At 41.9% G+C, this 22227-nt stretch overlaps 1 protein-coding gene across 1 annotated transcript in view; it reads left to right on the top strand.

Moving 5' to 3' along the window:
• The first annotated feature begins 1861 nt into the window (after positions 1–1861).
• Positions 1862–22227, top strand: part of ERCC4 (ERCC excision repair 4, endonuclease catalytic subunit) — a 42000-nt gene continuing 21634 nt past the window's right edge. The window contains exons 1-5 of the mRNA XM_073647700.1: positions 1862–2310; positions 10503–10683; positions 12262–12457; positions 18475–18682; positions 20343–20523. Of these exons, the coding sequence (XP_073503801.1) occupies positions 2137–2310; positions 10503–10683; positions 12262–12457; positions 18475–18682; positions 20343–20523 (940 nt within the window). The 5' untranslated portion in view covers positions 1862–2136. The remainder of the gene's footprint in view (positions 2311–10502; positions 10684–12261; positions 12458–18474; positions 18683–20342; positions 20524–22227) is intronic.

A 22227-nucleotide genomic window follows, 5' to 3' on the forward strand; every position in this document is an offset into this window, starting at 1 on the left:
AGCAACACTGTCACTGTACTTCATATATATGTGACTGACATGTTTCTATCTATCTAATCTATGTGTGATTCTCTATTCTTTCTATTCTAAATTGTAGGGTGCCGGCTTATGCCGCTGCTGAATTGCCGGCTTTTCATATATTGTCACAGAAGCGATGCGAACTTCCCTGCTCCGGACACAGCGCAGCGCTTCTGTGACAAGTGAAAGCTGTCGGCACAGAAGCCCTGCGCTGTGTCCGGAGCTGGGAATACGCAGCGATGTGTCAGTTTCAGCACAGAAGCGCTGACTGTCTGGACCTACCGCCGCCGTATTTTAACTCCCTCCACCTTATATTAACTCCGACATGGCAGGGATACGGCCACGGCAGCTTATTAACACCCCCAGAGTATCCCCGCATGTCAATTTCTGAAAGTTCAAAAGCATTACCGGCGTATAAGACGACCCCAGACTAGACAGAAGATTTTTCAGTCTTCAAAAGTCGTCTTATACGCCGGAATATACGGTAAGTGTTTATTTTTTTTGTATATGTGTACAGTGTGAAAGGGATGAGGGGGCCACACACACCAGAATTGTGGGGTGAGGGGACCATGCATACCAGGATTGGGGGTTGAGGGGTACCACACATATCAGGATTGGGGGGTGAGAGGACCATGCATATACCAAGATTGGGGGGTGAGGGGTACCATGCATACCAGGATTGGGGGGTGAGGGGTACCACGCATACCAGGATTGGGGGGTGAGGGGTACCACACACACCAGGATTGGGGGGTGAGGGGTGCCACGCATACCAGGATTGGGGGGTGAGGGGTGCCACGCATACCAGGATTGGGGGGTGAGGGGTGCCACGCATACCAGGATTGGGGGTGAGGAGTGCCATGCATACCAGGATTGGGGGTGAGGGGTGCCATGCATACCAGGATTGGGGGTGAGGGGTGCCATGCATATAAGGATTAGGTGTGAGGGGTGCCATGCATAGCAGGATTGGGGGTGAGAGGTGCCATGCATACCAGGATAGGATGGTTGGGACAGGATGGGGGGCAGCACAAATACCAGGGGGGGCAGCACATACCAGCATGGGAGACCATATACCATAAAAAATGCTCGCCACCCGGGCGTAGAACGGGTTCAATAGCTAGTAATATATATATATATATATATATATATATATATATATATATATATATATATATATATATATATATATATACACACACACACAGATATGTACATATATAAATATACACAAACATATATATATATATATATATATACACACATATGTATATATACAAATATATATTCACCCATACATGATTATATATATACATATATATACACACACACACACACACAGATATGTACATATATAAATATACACAAACATATATATATATATATATATATATATATATATATATATATATATATACACACACATATGTATATATACAAATATATATTCACCCATACATGATTATATATATACATATATATACACACACACAGATATGTACATATATAAATATACACAAACATATATATATATATATATATATATATATATATATATATACACACACATATGTATATATACAAATATATATTCACCCATACATGATTATATATATACATATATATATATATATACACACACACACACACACACACACACACAGTCAACTTCCGGGTTGTGCGATCCCGGCATGCACAGCGGCATCCCACAACCCTCCGCGGCTACATCGTTAGTCGGACTGTAGATTTTTGCTGTGAGACTTAACAAGAACTTTTTGGCGCGTTATCAGATCGGTGACTCCTTGTACCGTCTAACAGCGAGAACTCGCAAAACCTGGCAGTCTGACGTAGGAGACGGCCGCGGAGGGTTGTGGGATGCCGCTGTGCATGCCGGGAGTCCCACAACCCGGAAGTCCGGAGCCGGCTTTCGCAGGACTGTCGGCTCCATAGTGACCGGCTTCCTCACTGTTTACTATCAGGGTTGTCAGGAAACCTCCATAGTCCGGCCAGTCACATAGGAGCAGCTGCTGCACTCGCTGACACCCGCCTGTGTGCTGACATTGAGCTCCCGCCCTGTGAGGAGCCTCCTGCAGCCATACGAGAGATCCATACGAGAGATCCATCATGGCTCCCCTCCTGGAATATGAGAATCAGATCTTCCTGGACCTGTTCCATGAGGACGGCCTGGTCATCGCTGCCCGTGGACTCGGCATTGACCGGATCCTGCAGAACTTCCTGCGGCTTTACTGTGACCCGGGGAACCTGGTGCTGGTGCTGAATACGGGGACCGCGGAGGAGGTAACGGAGTGAGCGGCGGACATCACTAGACGGTCAAGACAGGAGGTCACCCGCTCGCCTCTGCTTCGTCCCCTTACACCCGCTGTCACCCTTTAAGGACCCAACCATTTTTTTTTTTTTTTCTGTCCTTTTGTTTTTTTTCCAAGAGCAATTACTTTTTTATTTTTCCATCCACTTAGACGTATGAACGGTTAGGTTTGGATGGCGCCATTAATTTTACTATACATTGTACTGGAAAAAATTCCAGATGGGCGATAATGGTGAATAATAAAATACAGATCCACCATTGGTTTTAGGTTTTTGTCGTTACTTTTTGTGCTATAAAATGACCTGTTGATGTGATTGTTCCCGTCATTGCGACTAAAGCGATAAATTTTTACAGTTTTTTTTTTTTTTCTATTTCCTCAAAAGTTAATTAACTAATTATGAACTTGACATAACTCATAAAAATGATGCCTGCAGTATAAATGTAACTTTTTTCAGGAAGTTTTTTTTGTATGTAATATGCAAACAATGGCTTCTTGGTGCACCCTTGATATGGCCAAGGGATCAGGTCACTATTCTGCCCCCCTCAATCCAACCTTAGCTTGATTGACAGTGCTCGCTTACCCAGAGTGATCGATCGCAGCCTTGAATGTCTGCTTTGCAGGAATCCAGCAGTCACGCGCTCTGGCACACCGTTCCAGTATGGAGGCGCTCTTTTACTCTCCTGTCTGCAGCGGCCACTATCTTAACTGATTCTGACAAGAAAAAGGTTTGAGACCGCATCGGCACTGACACTGTGCGTGTGCGCATGCTCGTTGGACTCCTGTAGTGTCGGTGCGCAGGTGTAAGTAAGCAATTTCATTATAACTAAGAGGCGAAGCGCAGCATGCTGATTGATGGGGTGGAGTGGTGCACCGAGAAGCCATAATTTGCAAATTAAATAAAGCTTTCCGTGTAACTAAAAAAAGTGAAATATTTATTTACTGCAGGTATGATTTCATAAGGGAAAAGTCCCATATAGGACAGTATTAGTGGAACCTGTCATGTCCTTTTATAGCATTTACACTGTGCCCATTGCATTGTTAGTGATGCAATGTGCATCGCTAACACATTTTTTTCATTAAAAACGGCGGATTAATCATGTGCAAAAAACACTTTATATAGTTAGATTGTACCTGCTCATTTAGTCGTAGGGGTGTGCTTCATTTAATTCAGCAACAGTTGTCGCCTCCTACGCAATTTGAATGATGTTCCCGGGGTTTGTCACTCAAATCCGCTTTAAAAAATCCCGCTCTTACGCAGTGTCAAGCTGGATATTTCAAAGCGGATTTGAGTGACAAACCCCGGGAACATCATTCAAATTGCGTGGGCGACGACAACTTTGAATGAAATGAATCACACCCTTGTGACTAAACGAGCAGGTACGATATAACTATATAAAGTGCTATATACTCATGTTAGCGTCGTTTTTAATGAAAAAAAAGTGTGTGATGCACATTGCATCACTAACAACGCACTGGTGACAGTTTACATGCTATAAAGGACATGACAGGTTCCCTTTAACCCCTTAAGCCCCGAGGGTGGTTTGCACGTTAATGACCAGGCCAATTTTTACAATTCTGACCACTGTCACTTTATGAGGTAATTACTCTGGAACGCTTCAACGGATCCCCCTGATTCTGAGATCGTTTTTTCGTGACATATTGTACTTCATGATTGTGGAAAAATTTCTTCGATATCACTTGCGTTTATTTGTGAAAAAAATGGAAATTTGGCGAAAATTTTGAAAATTTTGCAATTTTCAAAATTTGAATTTTTAAGCCCTGAAATCAGAGAGATATGTCACACAAAAGAGTTAATAAATAACATTTCCCACATGTCTACTTTACATCAGCACAATTTTGGAACCAAAATTTTTTTTTGTTAGGGAGCTATAAGGGTTAAAAGTTGACCAGCGATTTCTCATTTTTCCAACAAAATTTACAAAACCATTTTTTTAGGGACCACATCACATTTGAAGTCACTTTGAGGGGTCTTTATGACAGAAAATACCCAAAAGTGACACCATTCTAAAAACTGCACTCCTCAAGGTGCTCAAAACCACATTCAAGAACTTTATTAACCCTTCAGGTGCTTCACAGGAATTTTTTTGAATGTGGAAGAAAAAAATGAACATTTAACTTTTTTCACAAAAATGTTACTTTAGACCCAATTTTTTTTTATTTTCACAGGGGTAACAAGAAAAAATGGACCCCAAAATTTGTTGTGCAATTTCCCCTGGGCACGCAGATACCCAATATTTGGGGAAAAAACACTGTTTGGGCGCACGGCAGGGCTCGGAAGGGAAGGAGCGCCATTTGACTTTTTGATTGTAAAATTTGCTTGAATAATTAGCGGACGCCATGTTGTGTTTGGAGAGCCCCTGTGTGCCCAAACTTTGGAGCTCCCCCACAAGTGACCCCATTTTGGAAACTAGACCCCCCAAGGCACCTTTCTAGATGCACAATGAGCACTTGGAACCCCCAGGTGCTTCACAAATTGATTCGTAAAAATGAAAAAGTGAAAAAAAAAAACACTTTTTCATTTTTATGAATCAATTTGTGAAGCACCTGGGGTTCCAAGTGCTCACTATGCATCTAGATAGGTGCCTTGGGGGGTCTAGTTTCCAAAATGGGGTCACTTGTGGGGGAGCTCCAATGTTTGGGTACACAGGGGCTTTCCAAACGCAACATGGCGTCCGCTAACAATTTGAGCCGATTTTCCATTCAATTCGTTAGCGGACACCATGTCACGTTTGGAGAGCCCGTGATGTGCCTAAACAGTGGAGCTCCCCTACAAGTGTCCCCATTTTGGAAACTATGCCCCTCAAGGATTTTATTAAGGTGTATTGTGAACATTTTGAACCCAGAGGTACGGCACAGAATTTGTTTACATTAGGTCATATTGAATAAGTTGTCATTATTCTTGAGCGCAAGTGCTCGCTACTTGAGTTTGCATCGGGTACTCAGGTATGCACCATGTACAGCGTGTGCTCGAGTGACATGCTCGAGTCCCTGCTCCGCATGTTTCACGGTTATTAGACACCCAAAAAAAAACATGCGGGGATCGCTCGTGCATGGCAGGCAATCCCCGTAAAGTTTTTTTGGCCGCGAAGCATATGGGGCAGAGACTCGAGCATGTCACTCAAATACCCACGATACTCAATGCATACCAGAGCACCCGATTCAAACTCAAGTAGCGAGCACTTGCGCTCAACACTAGTCACCATATCGTCATCTTTTTTTCTTACTTTTGAAAAAAATCCCAACCCCAGCCCTAACCATAGCACAACCCTAGCCCCAAACCCAGCCCTAACCCTAGCCCAATCCTAACCCAAGAGTTTATTTTTGACGCCGTTCCTTGTGCGGTATAAGTGATTAGACGACTTTATTCTTCGGGTCGGTGTGATTACAGCAATGCCAGAATCATATGGGGTTTTTATGACTGACAGCTGTCACACACTAAAAGACGCATTTTTTGTAAAATCTAGTTTTTGCCTCGCCATATTTTGAGAGCTATAATTTTTCCAGATTTTGGCAGACAGTCATGTGACGGCTCGTTTTTTGCGGGATGACTTGATGTTATTGGTGCGATTTTCAGGCACGTGACATTTTTTGATCGCTTTCTATTCCGATTTTTGGGAGGCAGAATAAACAAAAACCAACAATTCAGGAATTGTTTTTTTTTTTTTTTTTTTTTTTTTATTCTGTTCCACGTGTGGTAAAATTGATGAGGTAGCTTTATTCTTCGGGTCAGTATGTTTACAGCGGTACCACATTTGTATCGTTTTTCTATGTTTTGGCGCTTATACACAATAAAAGCTATTTTATAGAAAAAAATATTTTTTAGCATCGCTTTATTCTGAGAGCTATAACTTTTTTATTTTTCGGCTGATGGAGCTGTGTGGCGGCTTGTTTTTTGCGGGACGAGATGACGTTTTCAGCGGTACCATTTTTATTTATATGCGTCTTTTTGATCGCGTGTTATTTCACTTTTTGTTTGGCGGTATGGTGATAAAGCATTGTTTTTTGCTTGTTTTTTTTTACCGTGTTCACTGAAGGGGTTAACTAGTGGGACAGTTTTATAGGTCAGGTTGTTCCGGACGCGGCGATACCAAATATGTGTACTTTTATTGTTTTTTTTTTTTTTTTTTTTTTTTTTTTTATAATATTTATTGATGGGTACATTATATTTTTATTTTTGATGTATTATTTTTTTTTTATATATTTTTGCAATTTTTTTTTTTTTTTTCCACTTTCACACAGTTTATACACTTTATTACTTTGTCCCACTCTGGGACTTTCACTTTTTTTTCTCTGATCGCCTGCATGGCACAGGAATGGAGCACCATCCCTATGCCATGCAGGCTGTCAGCGGTGCACAGTGTGAAGATTGTTTGGAGATGCACTGCACATGTCCAAACAATCTTCCTGCTGTCTGGTGACCCGGATGTTGTCATGACGACATCGGGTCGTCATGGCAACACCCGGGAAGCCTTTGCAGACTGCGCTGGAAGCCGGAAGAGGAGGTGAGTATCGGCGATCACCTCCCCCTGCGACTTCGATCGCAGCATCGCAGGGGTTAATGTGCTGGGAGCGGTGCAGGACCGCTCCCTGCACATAGTACCGGGTGTCAGCTGTGACAATCAGCTGACACCCGGCGGCGATCGCGCCCGCACAGCCTGTGTGCGCGCGCGCGCGCGATCGCGATGACGTACTAATACGGGTCTGGCTCTTAAGTCCCAGGGCACAGACGCGTATTAGTACATCAGATGTTGTTAAGGGGTTAAGTGTTGAAAATATATTTAGGCCTTTGTAAAAAGAAAATTTTGGTTTGAATTGTCATTTTCTGAGACCTGTAACTTTATTGTTTTGTTGACGTGACCATGTGAGGGCTTTTGTTCCCTGTTTTTGATGCAGGCTCAGGAGCTGAGTCTGCATCTTTCCTGGGTAGATGATAGCTTCTTCTGTGAATTTTTATTATGTACTGTGATAATGCCGGATATAGTACAAGAAATTGCTTGAGCCCATGTTCAAGTCCCACAAAGAAACTAAAATTAAAGTGTGTGTATATGTAATATATAATACATTTTTTTTTTTTAATCACCCCCTTTTTTGATTCATTAAAAATTAAGAGATAAAAAAACATTTGGTATCTACGTGTCTGTTAAAATTCCTATCTATCAAAATATAGAATTGAATAGATCAATTGATCAAGTTATTCAATTTTAATTTTTTGATAGACTGGACTTTTACAGACATAGCATAAAGAGTGACATACGCCTGCCAGTATTGCGTTTTTAAGACTGCAGAAATGCCACAAAAAGTGCAACAAGAAGCGATCAAAACATCATATCTACCCCCAAAACGATATCAATAGAAACGTCAGCTTAGGGCGCGAAAAACAAACCATCAGAAAGAAACTAAAAGTGTCGGAAAATGGCAACACAAACTAATATTTTTTTTTATCTTACGATTTTCTACATTTTTTTTTTATCCTCACCTAAATTAAAAACATGTGTCATGTTTTTTGTTTTTTTTTATCACCACAATTGTACTGATCTGTAGAATGATATTGCCAGGTCATTTTTACCACCCAATGAATGTCATAAAAACATCCTTCCATCATCCCTACAAAAAAAAATCAATTCTGCAATTTTTTTTAATTTTTTTTTTATTTTTTGTGTGGTTTCATTTGACTTAGAATTTTATTTTCTCATTCTCCAGTACATTGTGTGTTTAAAATGAATGGTATTATTCAAAAGTACAACTCATCCCGCCAAAAAAACAAGTCTTCATTTGGCTGTGTAGACGACGGGGGAAAAAAAAATAAAGATGATGGCTCTTGGAAGAAGGGGGAGGGGGGGGGGAATGGACCGCTGGCTGGCCAGGAAGGGGTTAATCCTGCCTTAATGAAACCTGTTAGGTGCAGCGTTGTCTCCGATCCTGGGCTATTTTACAGTCTTGGAAAGACAGATCCGGATGCAATTACATTTTTATACTAGTATTTTATGTTATATTTCTTCTACTAATTTTTATCCATCTGATGATACGCCTTTCTCTCAGTCCCTGGGTGTATCTTATGAAACTGCAGATTATCCAGCAGTTTTGTACTGGACACATAAGAATAATATAAGATGCATATTTCAATAACTTCACTGTATAGACACAATATATTCTACACAGACAGAAGTTATGTCGCTTATCCATGTTATGTAAATGAACGCTTATAACCTGACGTTAAATTCATCCATTGGTTTTATAAATTACTCTTTTGAAAGCTGAAACCCTCCCAAATTTGGTTTAGGTTAAGAAAATAAATTGGCATCAATGCTGAAATATTGTTCATTTAATGAACACAGAATGGCCAGATTTTGGCAAGACAAAAGTTTTGTCGCCCACAGAAAGTAATGTGATATTCAAACAAATAATTATCTTAAAATACAAATATATGTTGCATAACATTGGTGAATGAAGTTGTGCTGTTATTAGAGTCATATTTAATATGTTGTGTGACTTCCATGAGCTTGAAGGACTTCATCCATGCGGTTCAACAATGATTCATACAATTTATTAATGAAGTCATCAGGAATAGCAAAGAATGCAGTCTTACATGCCTCCCAGAGTTCATCTAGATTCTTGGGTTTTGTCTTCCAAGCTTCCTCTTTCATCCTACCCCAAACCTGCTCAATGATGTTCATGTCTGGTGACTGGGCTGGCCAGTCCTTGAGCACCTTGGTCTTTTTTGCCTGGAGGAACTTTGTTGTAGAGATGGATGTATGAGATGGAGCACCATCCTGCTGCAGAATTTGACCCCTTTTATTATTTGGAATGTAAGAGGTAGCTAATATTGATATTATATTGATATTTTAGGCTATTGATATTGCCTTCCACCTTGCAAATGTTTCGCACACCCCCATACTGAATAACCCCAGACCATGATCTTTCCACCACCAAATGTAACTGTTTTCTGGGTGTATTTTGGATCCATACGGGCTCCAGTAGGTCTCCTGCAGTATTTGCGGCGGCTGTGGTGTAATTCTACTGAAGATTCATCAGAGAAATCCACCTTCTGCCACTTTTCCAGCATCCACCGGTTTAGCAGACTGTGGGACTTTGCAAATGCCGCACAGTTTTTTTATTTGCCTTTTGTTTAGTGCTGGCTTCTGGGCACTGATTCGACCATGGAGGCCATTTCGAGACAGAATCCTACAAACTGTTCTAGTTGACACTGGGACTTGAGGTGACCAGGCCTGTTGGAGCTCTGCTGCAGTGGAAGAGGGGCTTGCTTTGGATTTTCTAACCAACTAACGTTCCTCCTGAGCAGTTGTCTTGCTGGTTCTGCCGGACCTGGGCTTGTCAAACACATCTCCAGTCTCTTCAAATCTTTTTTTAATTCTTTGTACTTGACGCTGAGACACATTAAAGGTGTCAGCCACCTCAGCAGTGGATCTGGTCTTCAGCCTCTTGATAATCAAGGCTTTGGTCGCAGGGAGGATGTTTGGCTTGTTGTCAGAGCTCAAGTTGCAGTTCAAGTGAAGGTCTGGGGTGCTGGGTTTCTTTTTATACACACCCACTAATTAATCGATCATTTACTGAGCACTGGTGAGGATGTAAACTAGGATTGGGTGCATTATATGAACAGGCGACAAAACTTTTGTCTTGCCAAAATCTGACCATTCTGTGTTCATTAAATGATCAATATTTCAGCACTGATGCCAATTTATTTTCTTAACCTAAACCAAATTTGGGAGGGTTTCAGCTTTCAAAAGAGTAATTTATAAAACCAATGGATGAATTTAACGTCAGGTTATAAGCTTTTATTTACATAACACGGATAAGCGACATAACTTCTGTCAGGGAGTGTATGCATGTAAAATTGAGGATGCACATAATGTTGACATCAGCGTAAGGCCACGGCTCCACTATCAGTATTCGGTCAGTATTTTTTCTCAGGAGTGGGAGCCAAAACCAGGAGTGGGTGATAAATGCAGAATTGGTGACTTGTTTCTATTATACTTTTTCTCTGATTGTTCCTCACCTGGTTTTGGCTCCCAGTCCTGAGAAAAAATACTGACCGAATACTGATATTGGGGCTGATGCGTAAGACCACGGCTGCTTGCCCCTCTTGTCTTTTTCTATATAACGTGTGTTGCTTTGTCGTTTCAGGAGTATCTAATTGAACAGATGAGATCAGAAGGAGTCGCCCATTTGCCTCGTATCATCACTAATGAGGTCGGCAGTAATGAACGCTATGACGTCTACACACAGGGTGGAGTACTGTTCGTCACTAGTCGCATCCTTGTGGTTGATTTCCTCACCGATCGGATTCCTGCCAGCCTGATAACTGGTAAGTTCTTTAGCACTTGGCAGGAAGAGCGATCAGCACTTACATAAGGAGCATGAAACTGATGTCAGCCTGGCCTGAAGAAGGAAGGTAAAGCAATTAACACATAATGAAATCCTTCTCACTGAGTGCAGTAGAAAACACCTTTATTTTAAAATATTTCCTCTCCTCAGCCTCCTAATTCCTCATCTCCTAATTCTTCATAAGGTGAAGAATTATGGAATTGCAGGCCCAAATTACACTAAGGGTGTCTGAATTTTGGAAAGAAATTATTTCTGTAGTTTCTTGGTGGTATAAAGAATGGGAACCACTGCTTTAAACAATTTTACTTTTAGGTAACAGGACTGTATATATAGGAGGTAATGGGGTTGGAATCTCATCTGGGCCTTGGCGCTTGATGGGGAACTACTATATGTGGCTGCCATATATTAGGAGACGAGTAGAATAACTTATTTACTAAGTTCTGTAGTAGCAGTATAGTTATAATTATATTTTCATTTGAAGCCCAGGAGAAGTGGTTCTCCAAGCATTGATATTCATGGTCTGTTGGGGTCCCCTCTGGCAGCGACCAGATACTGCACAGCTCCATTCGTTGTGTAGTGGCCGCTGTTGGGTGCTGGTGATCAGCTCTTCACAATGCTACTCTATTCACTACCGGCGATTCTCCTGCTTCCACTGACATCATGTCGACAGAGAAGTTCTTCTCTTCCGCTCTGCTCTGTCGATGGGGTGTCACTGCTGATTGACAGCCGCCTCAGTCTGCATGACGTCAGCAGTGATGCCCCATCGAATAGAGCAGAGCGGAAGAGAAAAAGCTGCTGCTTATGTGAGGTTAAATGATGCAGGATAGCGCCGGCCTGAGCCGGGCAGAATAGCCAAGTAGTTAGCAACTACCTGCCAGTAAGTTCTTATGGCTGTAACTTATTCTGCAACTCTTTACAGACATTGACCTCACTCCATGTCCCCATTGCGGCTAACAATCTTAATAATACTTTTGTCTAATCACCCCTCTCTATCCAAAGATTACGTCAGATCCTGGAGAATACATCCGGTATCCAACATTTACACCCTGGCATTGGGTGTATACAAAACCCTGCGTATCCTAATTTCACCACTAGATGTCAGCATAGCCCCGTTTTTTCTTCCCCTAATATTAGTATCCTATCTTGCACACATTATACTTGACCTGAATTATTAACCATTGGGTTTGCAAATGGGACCTCTGAATCTTTTTTGTTTTATAGCTTTGAACATTGAATATTCCTCCTTTGTTTCATAAATCGAAAACGCAATCCCATGTATCTAGCTCCTATGAATTGATCACAATGCATTGAGTAAAAAAAAGGCTAAGGACACTTTGCTCTCTAACTTCATGATCATTTAGACTTTAGACTATTTCTGTAATGGAAATCTGCTACCAAATACTTTGGATGTTTATGTTTAAGTTTATGGGCAGAAGTCATTTTGGCAATATCTTGTATACAATTGGAAAGATAAGTGAATATTGATGTGGAAGTGCAACTTGATTGCTTTTGTTAACTATGGATATCAAATATTAGATTATCATTTTGTTTTCTCCAGGTATCCTTGTGTATAAGGCACACAAGATTATGGAGTCCTGCCAGGAAGCCTTTATACTGCGCTTATATCGGCAGAAGAACAAGCAGGGCTTTATAAAGGCCTTTACGGACAATCCAGTCGCGTTTCACACCGGATTCTGCCAAGTGGAACGAGTAATGAGAAATCTGTTTGTCAGAAAACTTTACTTATGGCCGAGGTGGGTAGACACAAATTTCTTTTAATCTCTAAACATGTCTAAAGTTAGTGAAAAATGTGATGTTGATTCTCAAAATAAAATTGATGTTGAATATATTTTTAATGTTGTTTAGTCGGATGCTGTATAGTTTAGATGAGCTATATGTGTAAGTACAGTAGTTCTGTACAAGTCTGAATTTTCTGACATTAAAGACGCCCAACGAACCCCATCAACTTGCATAACGACAGGAAGAACAGGACAGAAACTGCAACAGAGGCTCCAGACCGAACCTACGATGCGGAAGCGAACCCATGCAAGACCTCATTCACACGTCCAAAAAACAGACGTGTTCCACTTTAATCTGATTTGTAAACCAAACTCCTACATTTCTAAGAATGTGAATGGACAGCACATGGATGCCATCCTTGTGCTGTCATTTAAAAAAAACAAAAAAACAAGACGTGTGAATTCTGCCTTACTCCCTAAGGTTCCCATCCTTTATTATCCCGTGCCAGGCACTAAATCCTTTATTGGAATGGTGCCGTATCTGTATTGCAGATGTTGCATTAAGTAGAAACAATTAGTTATAAACGATTAATCACTACTTCTGTGAAAGTATAGAGGGTAAAAAAGGGAGGTTTGGAGCTCACAATGCCTGTTGCAAGATTAAATGCACTGGGATCTTCAAGGAAAGGGTGCCGAATCCAGCTTGTGGAGCACTTCAAATTAATAAGAAAAAAGGGCAAAAATGCCGGCATATCCATCAGTAAAATCCTGAACTTTTTATTTAGATATCCATAAAAAAAAGTGGAACCACATAGCAGCTTAAAAATAGACTCGTTTCTGGGGCAACAAACACCCTTAGATTAAATTAACCAACATTTTTGTACCTTCTGATATCACTGAGTAGTGAATCCAAGTAGAATAACTTTAAATCCTTGTCAACAGGGCTGGTACAGGTGTTCGAAGTGGGCTCAAAAGAGGAGCCCTCTCCACAGAGGGCAGGTTCCAGTGGGTTGCCATAATAAAGGTTCCTGTCACTGCCATCCTTGTACTTTAATTGTAAGCCCACTGGCTGGGCTTCATAGGAGATCGTCATGTCTGTTATATAATTGCAGTATTGTGTTATTGCTGTATATAGCCTTGGGGAATAAAATTGCCACTGGGATTTTTTTGCCCATTTCTCCAAGAAAAACTGCTCCAGCTCCTTCAAGTTAGATGTTTTCCTTTGGTGAGTAGCAATCTTCAAGTCTGACCACAGATTCTCAGTTGGATTAAGGTCTGGGCTTTGACTAGGCCATTCCAAAACACGTTTACCCTTAAACTACTCGAGTGTTGCTTTAGCAGTATGCTTTGGGTCATTGTCTTGTTAGAAGGTGAACTTCCGTCCCAGTCTCAAATCACTGACAGACTGAAACATGTTTTGCTCAAGAATATTCATGTATTTCGCACCATGCATCTTCCACTCGACTTGGACCATTTTCCCTGTCCCTGCTGCCGAAAAATATCCCCATAGCATGATGCTGCTACCACCATGGTTCACTGTCGGAATGGTGTTTTTGGGGTGTTGAGCTCTGTTTGTTAGACGCCAGACATAGCTTTTACCTTTGGTGGTCAAAAAGTTTAATTTTGGTCTTCTGGCCACAGCACCTTCCTCCATACATTTGGGGAGTCTCCCACATGTCTTTTGGCAAACTCAAAACAAGCCTTACACTTTTTGTGTGTCAGTAAAGGCTTTTTTTTTCTGCCCACTTTTCCATAAAGGCCACCTCTATGGAGTGTATGGCTTATTGTGGTTGTATGGACAGATACTCCAGTCTCTGCTTGGGAACTCTGCAGCTCCTTCAGGGTTACCTTTTCTGTTACCTCTGTGTTGCCTCTCTGATTCCCTCCTTGCCCGGGCTGAGAGTTTTGGTGGGTGGCCCTCTCTTGGCAGGTTTGTTGTGGTACCATGTTCTTTCCATTTGATGATAATGGATTTGATGGTGCTCCAGTGGATCATCAGAGATTGTTTTTTTTTTAATAACCTAACCCTGCCTTGTACTTCTCAACAACTTTATCCCTGACTTGTTTGGAGATCTCCTTGGTTTTCATGATGTTTGGTTAGTGGTGCCTCTTGCTTAAAGGGATTTTCCCTATATGTGCCCCTGTGTAATGGCTGTGTCTGACCGTACAGGAACATGGTCTGATCATACCACAACTCCTGGGCAGGGGAGGAAGCAAAAATTATACAGACATTACAGTAGGAGATCGCAGGTGACTCTTTTCGTGAGATGATACATTTCACTGCCTGTTTTTCAACAATGTTTTACTTCAAAGAAATAATCAGCTGTGATCCTGTGCTGTAATGTCTGTATACTCTTTCTTTCTCCCCTGCCCAGGAGCTGTGGTATGATCAGACCATGTTCCTGTATGGTCAGACACAGCCATTACACAGTACACAGCAGGGGCACATTTATAAGATTATCTCAGCACAGGAACATTCTTGGGAAAACCTTTTAATGGTGTTGCAGCCTCTGTGGCCTTTCAGAAATAGTGTGTATATACTGACAGCACATGTGACACTTAGATCGCATACAGGTGAACTTCCTTTCACTAAGCATGTGACTTATGAAGGTAATTGCTTGCACTAGAAATTTTTAAGGGCTTCATCGCAAAAGGGGTGAATACATATGCACATGCCAATTTTTAGCTATTTGATCCAATAAATGTAATTTATGCTTATATTTTGTCACTTCACCAACTTAGACTATTTAGTGCTGATGCATCACACACAAGTCAGATTAAAAAAATATTTAAACACAGGTTGTAATGTAACAAACTAGGTAAAAAGCCAAGGGGGTGAATACTTTCGCAAGCCACTGTATCTATCATTTATATCTCTATATATGAGAGCGAGAGTCATGGCCCAAAGTGTTGGTACCATTGAAATTGTTCCAGAAAATGAAGTATTTCTCACAGAACATTATTGCAGTTAGACATGTTTTGTTATACACGTTTATTTCCTTTGTGTGTATTGGAACAACACAAAGGAAAAAAGTCAAATTAAACATTATTTAACCTTAAACACCGAAAATTGGCCGCACAGAATCATTGCCACCTTTCAAAAATTGTGGGTAAACAATTTTGTTTCAAGCATGTGATGCTCGTTCAAACTCACTTGTGGCAAGTTACCGGTGTGGGCAATATGAAAACCATACCTGAAACCAGATTAAAGGGGGAGAAGTTGATTCAATCTTTGCATTGTGTGTCTGTGTGTGCCACACTAACCATGGAAAACAGAACGCGAAGAAAACTGTCTGAGGACTTGAGAACCAAAATTGTTGAACAATATCAACAATAACAAAGTTACAAGTCCATCTCCAGGGATCTTAATGTTCCTTTGTCCAGGGTGCGCAACATAATCGAGAAGTTTACAACCCATGGCCCTCTAGCTAATCTCCCTGGACGTGGACGGCAGACACAAATTGATGAAAAGTTGCAATGCAGGATAGTCCAGATGGTGGGTAAGCGACCCAATAAAGTACCAAAGAAATTCAAGCTGTCCTGCAGGCTCAGGGTGCATCAATGTCAGCGTCAGCTATCCGTCAACATTTGAATGAATTGAAACGCTATGGCAGGACACTCAGGAGGACCCCACTGCTGACACAGAGACATAAAAAAGTTAGACTGCAGTTTGCCAAAATGTATGTGAGTAAGCCTTAATCCTTCTGGGAAAGGGTCTTGTGGACAGATGAGACCAAGATAGAGCTTTTTGGTAAAGCACATCATTCTACTGTTTACCGAAAACTGAATGATGCCTACAAGGAACACAGTACCTACAGTCAAATATAGTGGAGGTTCAAAGATGTTTGGGTGTTAGTTTGCTGCCTCTGGCACTGGGCATCATGAAATCTGAAGATTACCAAACAGTTTTGGATTGCAATGTGTAGTGCCCAGTGTCAGAAAACTGGGTTTGCGTCCTAGGTCATGGGTCTTCCAGCAGGACAATGATCCCAAACATACTTCAAGAAGCACCCAGAAATGGATGGAAACAAAGCGCTGGAGAGTTCAGAAGTGGCCATCAATGAGTCCGGATCTAAAGCCCATTGAACACCTATGGAGAGATCTTACAATTGCTGTTTGGAGAAGGCGCCTTCAAATATAAGAGACCTGGAGCAGTCCGCAAAAGAAGAGTGGTCCAAAATTCCGGGTGAGGGGTGTAAGAAGCTTATTGATGGTTATAGGAAGCGATTGATTGCAGTTATTTATTCCAAAGGGCGTGCAATCAAATATTGAGGTGATGGTGCCAATTTTGCCCATTTTTGGGGTTTTGTGTGAAATTGTCCAATTTGCCTTTTTTTCTCTGTTTTTCTGTGTTGTTCCAATACACACAAAGGAAATAAACATGTATATAACAAAACGTGTAATTGCAGTAATTTTCTGGGAGAAATACTTCATTTTCTGAAACAATTTTAAGGGTGCCAACACTTTCGACCATGACCTCCTACATGTATGTGTCTGTTTTCAATATATTGGTTACATTTGCCTGATTACACATTGGCCTGATGAATGTCTATAAATCAATATCACCGCAGATTTAGTCGGCTCCTTTAACAATTCCCTGTGTTCTAGTTCCAAAATATTTATATGCAAAGTCAGCGACATTCTTTCCTTAAAGCCCTGAGTGAACCATTAAAATGTGATTTCTGGTAATAAAAGGAAGTGCTTTTCACCTATACTTATCACAGAAAAGGCTTTTTTGCTTCAATCCTCCAGTGCTGTCATGGATCCAGCTGGATTGAGAAGAGCATGGGTTCAGTTACATCATTTTCTAAATGACGCAATGAATCTTCATTAGCTGTAAAACAACGTCGGGGTTAATAAAGAAAGCCTTTTGATCACCGGGCGCTGTAGTGTTCGCAGTGTTCAGCCATGTGTACTCTCGGAGCACATTACATTGCAGACTGCTGACTCCCTGCCAGTTCTCCCATCTTTATCTGGCTTATTTGGGGCACTTTGGCTGCTCTTTGCATCTTCTTCCAGATGGTGGATTTTTCTTCCCTCCAGTCCACTGAGCATTAGTGACCAAGAATGAAAGGTTGCAGACAAGTACGGATCTGGCTGCTGTTCACAAAGGGATTAATGTTCTACTTTGAAGAAGTAAAAAGAGTAATAATGTGTTGGAAATGAATAATTTATGTGTGTTCTGCAAGTAAAGATAATGCCACATTGTTCTGTGAACTGGCGATTATAAGGATTATAGCATGGGCAGAATAACCAGTGAAAAGTGAAGACCATGTAGTATAAAAGGGTTGTCCTCATTAGTTAAGAAGTTATATCTAGGGGCTAACTTCCAACCACGGGGCCCCTTCAACTATCCCGAAAACTGGGGCTCAGGAGCGAAGGTCGATCATGCGCAAATCCGCTCCCTTCATCCTTAATAAGACACCTGGAGAGAGCCAAGCGCACTCCCATAATGAATGGTGTGCAGGATCCACCTCTGCTCCCGAGCCCCTATTCTTGGGATCAGTGGTTGTCCCAGCGGTCAGACCTCCAGTGATTGGGAGAATAACCTGCTGCATTATCTCATGGGGGTCATCTGCTTTCTAAAACCCCAAATCATGTTCTCTAAGAGACGAGAACAGCTGCCCCTCGATTTCAGTGTGTAAGGATGGCACATGGTGATACCTTCCACTGGACATACTGGATATGTGGATTTTTTTTTTAAATGTTTATATTTTGGCCTAATATGATTTTTGCTATTTGATTTCATAAAAAAAAAAATTGTTGCACCGTTTATCTTCTGCAGCCTCTGGATTGCAGTTTCTATTGCTGACTGCATAAAGGGTTAAATGAAAATCCGTCAGATTTGGACAACCCCTTTAAGAAGGGTGCATCTGTGGCTCCTGCTTCTTGTCCAGCTCTTGATACCGGGTGTATTTTGCATGCAGGCAGAGGTGTAGTCAGATATTTGGTTGTTATACAGGTAGTTCCAGAGAGCTTTTCACTTTAATGTTGTGCATTCAATAAGAAATAACACAGCTATTTTTCTGAAGGTTTCATGCGACTGTGAATTCATTTTTGGAGAAGCAGAAGCCTGAAGTAGTGGAGCTGCACATCACAATGACCCCGGCCATGCTGGCTATACAGGCGTCCATTCTGGACATAATGAACGCCTGTCTGCGGGAGCTGAAACGCTACAATCCTGCGCTAGAGGTGGAGGATCTGTCCCTGGAGAATGCCATTGGCAGAGCCTTTGACAAGGTATTTCTCATGTATATGATAATTGGCTGCACTAATATAATAATATATTCATTGCCTATGATTTGGAGTCCACGATATTGTCAGATAATAAACACTGCTCAAAAAAATAAAGGGAACACTCCAATAACAACACATTCTAGATCTGAATGAATGAAATATTCTCATTGAATACTTTGTTCTGTACAAAGTTGAATGTGCTGACAACAAAATCACACAAAAATCATCAATGGAAATCAAATTTATTAACCAATGGAGGCCTGGATTTGGAGTCACCCCCAAAATTAAAGTGGGAAAACACACTACAGGCTGATCCAACTTTGATGTAATGTCCTTAAAACAAGTCAAAATGAGGTTCAGTATTGTGTGTGGCCTCCACGTGCCTGTATGACCTCCCTACAATGCCTGGGCATGCTCCTGATGAGGTTGCGGACGGTCTCCTGTGGGATCTCCTCCCAGACCTGGACTAAAGCATCTGCCAACTCCTGGACAGTCTGTGGTGCAACGTGACGCTGGTGGATGGAGCGAGACATGATGTCCCAGATGTGCTCAATCGGATTCAGGTCTGGGGAATGGGCGGGCCAGTCCATAGTTTCAATGCCTTCATCTTGCAGGAACTGCTGACACACTCCAGCCACATGAGGTCTGGCATCGTCCTGCATTAGGAGGAACCCAGGGCCAACCGCACCATCATATGGTCTCACAAGGGGTCTGAGGATCTCATCTCGGTACCTAATGGCAGTCAGGCTACCTCTGGCGAGCACATGGAGGGCTGTGCGGCCCTCCAAAGAAATGCCACCCCACACCATTACTGACCCACTGCCAAACCGGTCATGCTGAAGGATGTTGCAGGCAGCAGATCGCTCTCCACGGCGTCTCCAGACTCTGTCACGTCTGTCACATGTGCTCAATGTGAACCTGCTTTCATCTGTGAAGAGCACAGGGCGCCAGTGGCGACTTTGCCCATCCTGGTGTTCTGTGGCAAATGCCAAGCGCCCTGCACGGTGTTGGGCTGTGAGCACAATCCCCATCTGTGGACGTCGGGCCCTCATACCACCCTCATGGAGTCAGTTTCTAACCGTTTGTGCAGACACATTCACATTTGTGGCCTGCTGGAGGTCATTTTGCAGGGCTCTGGCAGTGCTACTCCTGTTGACAGGAAGAATAAACAAATCAGTTTTGAAACAAATCAAGCCAGACATGTCCCTCGAAGCAAGGATCACCAAGCTATGACTTGCCTACTTTGGAAACCTCACACAAAGAGAGCAAACACTGGAGAAGGACATCATGATTGGAAGAACAGAAGGAACAAGGCGAAGAGGAAGACCAGCAACTCGATGGCTTGATACAGTAAAAATAACAGCGGAGACGACCCTGGTGGACCTATCTAGGCTTGCACAAGATCGATATGCCTATGGAGTGTTCATCCTTCAAGTCGAGATCGAGCCGGAGGCCGTTAAATAATAACCAGTAGGAGAATGTTCAAGCGCGGCTGACATATTTATCATAATTTACGCTATAAAAGCATGTTACTACAGTGCGCTGTTCATTAAGGTTGGTGTACAAAACGCCAGTCTTGATGAATCCAGGCCAAAAAGTGTGTAATATAAAACTAAACGTTATAAAGCATTAATGCATGTGGTTTTGTTTTGTTCTCCTCTAGACAATACGTCATTATATGGATCCCCTGTGGCATCAACTTGGAGCCAAAACAAAATCTTTGGTTCAGGATTTAAAAATCCTTCGCACGCTGTTACAGTACCTTTCCCAGTACGACTGTGTGACTTTTCTGAACCTATTAGAGTCGATGAGAGCCAGTGAAAAAGCATTTGGACAAAATTCAGGTGCATTCCCATATTAGACAGTTATTGGGTAGTATGGTTTTAGTACATCAAATTTGTGGTATCAATTCATCATTGTTTTGCATCAATTTATCATTGTTTTCAAGGTCTCTGCTCACTGTCATTGTACAGGATTATTTGTTAACTGTCCAAATGATAGCCAGCACTCCCATCTTCTTAAAAGAATTGCTTTATTGATCTAGTAGTATAAAGGGCACAAAAAATGGTTGAACACAACAGCACAAAAATTAAAAAGGCAGAAAAAAAATATCTGCTGCGCTCCCAGGCAACAGGTTTCAGACCTTCATGGTTCTTTGTAAAGGCTAATTATTTGTTGCTTGCTTCTGGAGGGGTGAAACTCCTGTCGCAGTCGTCCGATGGTCACATAGATGCCTGACTCATTACAAGAATAACCGAACTGTCCTGCATGTGTGTGTCAATCACACGGCCAAGACAGATTCCCATCATCTGGAAGTAAGCAATACAGAATCACATACAATAACTGCAAAACATCAAGAACTTAAAATAGCAATAGATATTAATTAAGAAAATATGTGCAATGTATAATTGGCTATGAATGGTCAATGTAGGGACACAGCACATGAAAAAATAAATGTTAATGTCTAATAGACAAGGTATTTATACACTCTAAGGCTATGTGCCCACGTAGCAGATTTGATGCAGAGCGTTTTTGCCTCTCTGGCTGTGTGCCCACGATGCGTTTTTTAAGCTTTTCCGCAGCGGCAAAAACGCTGCAGAAACGCTTAAAAAAACACATGGTAGAAGGCCTGCCATGTCCCCCAATGATAATCCGCATGTGCTGTGCACATGCTGCGGAAATTTCCGCTGTGGATTATCATTGCGGAAAAAAACGCAGCACTACCAATTATTTTGCGGAAGCGCTGCGTTTTCGGCGCCATTGACTTGCATTAGACCGAATGTATTACGCATCACTGTATATGTAGATGCGTATTCCATACGTTCTAATGTGCTTATGGTAGTTGGTACCCAGGTCTAGAGAAGAGGAGACTCTCCTCCGGACCTGGGTACCATAGAAAACTGTAAAAAAAAGAATAAAATAAAAAATAAATATATACTTACCTTCTGGCGGCCCGCGCTGCGCTCGTCCTCCCTTGCCGGCAGTTCGCGATATACTGAAGGACCTGCGCTGACGTCAGAGTCATGTGACGGGTCACGCGACGCTGACGTCGGCAGGTCCTTCAGTCTACCGCTGCCGGCAGCCAGGACGGTGAAGCAAGACAGCGCGGGCCATCGGAGGGCAAGTATAGATTTATTTTTTTTATTTTTTGACATTCTTTCGGGTCACACTATATTAATCCATGCTGTTTGCATGGATTTATATAGTGTAACCAAGTTGACAAGCATTTTCCAAGTGATGCTAAAATCGCTTGGAAAGCGCTTGTCAACTCGTATGCGGAAATGCAAGTGAAGAATGCTTCACATCCGCTTGTCCCTGGCAGGAAAACGCATGTACAATCCGCATGTACAATCCGCATGTACAATCCGCATGTACAATCTGCATGTACAATCTGCATGTACAATCTGCATGTACAATCTGCATGTACAATCCGCATGCGTTTTTTTCTGCCAGGGAGATGCAGAAACGCTCAGGAAAAAATCCTGAGCATTTCTGCATCGTGGGCACATAGCCTCTCTGGCAGAAAAAAACGTATGCAGATTTACATG

The sequence above is a fragment of the Phyllobates terribilis genome, unplaced genomic scaffold (assembly GCF_046119375.1).
Source record: "Phyllobates terribilis strain yellow unplaced genomic scaffold, ASM4611937v1 Scaffold_9__5_contigs__length_417890890, whole genome shotgun sequence".
Lineage (NCBI taxonomy): Eukaryota > Metazoa > Chordata > Amphibia > Anura > Dendrobatidae > Phyllobates > Phyllobates terribilis.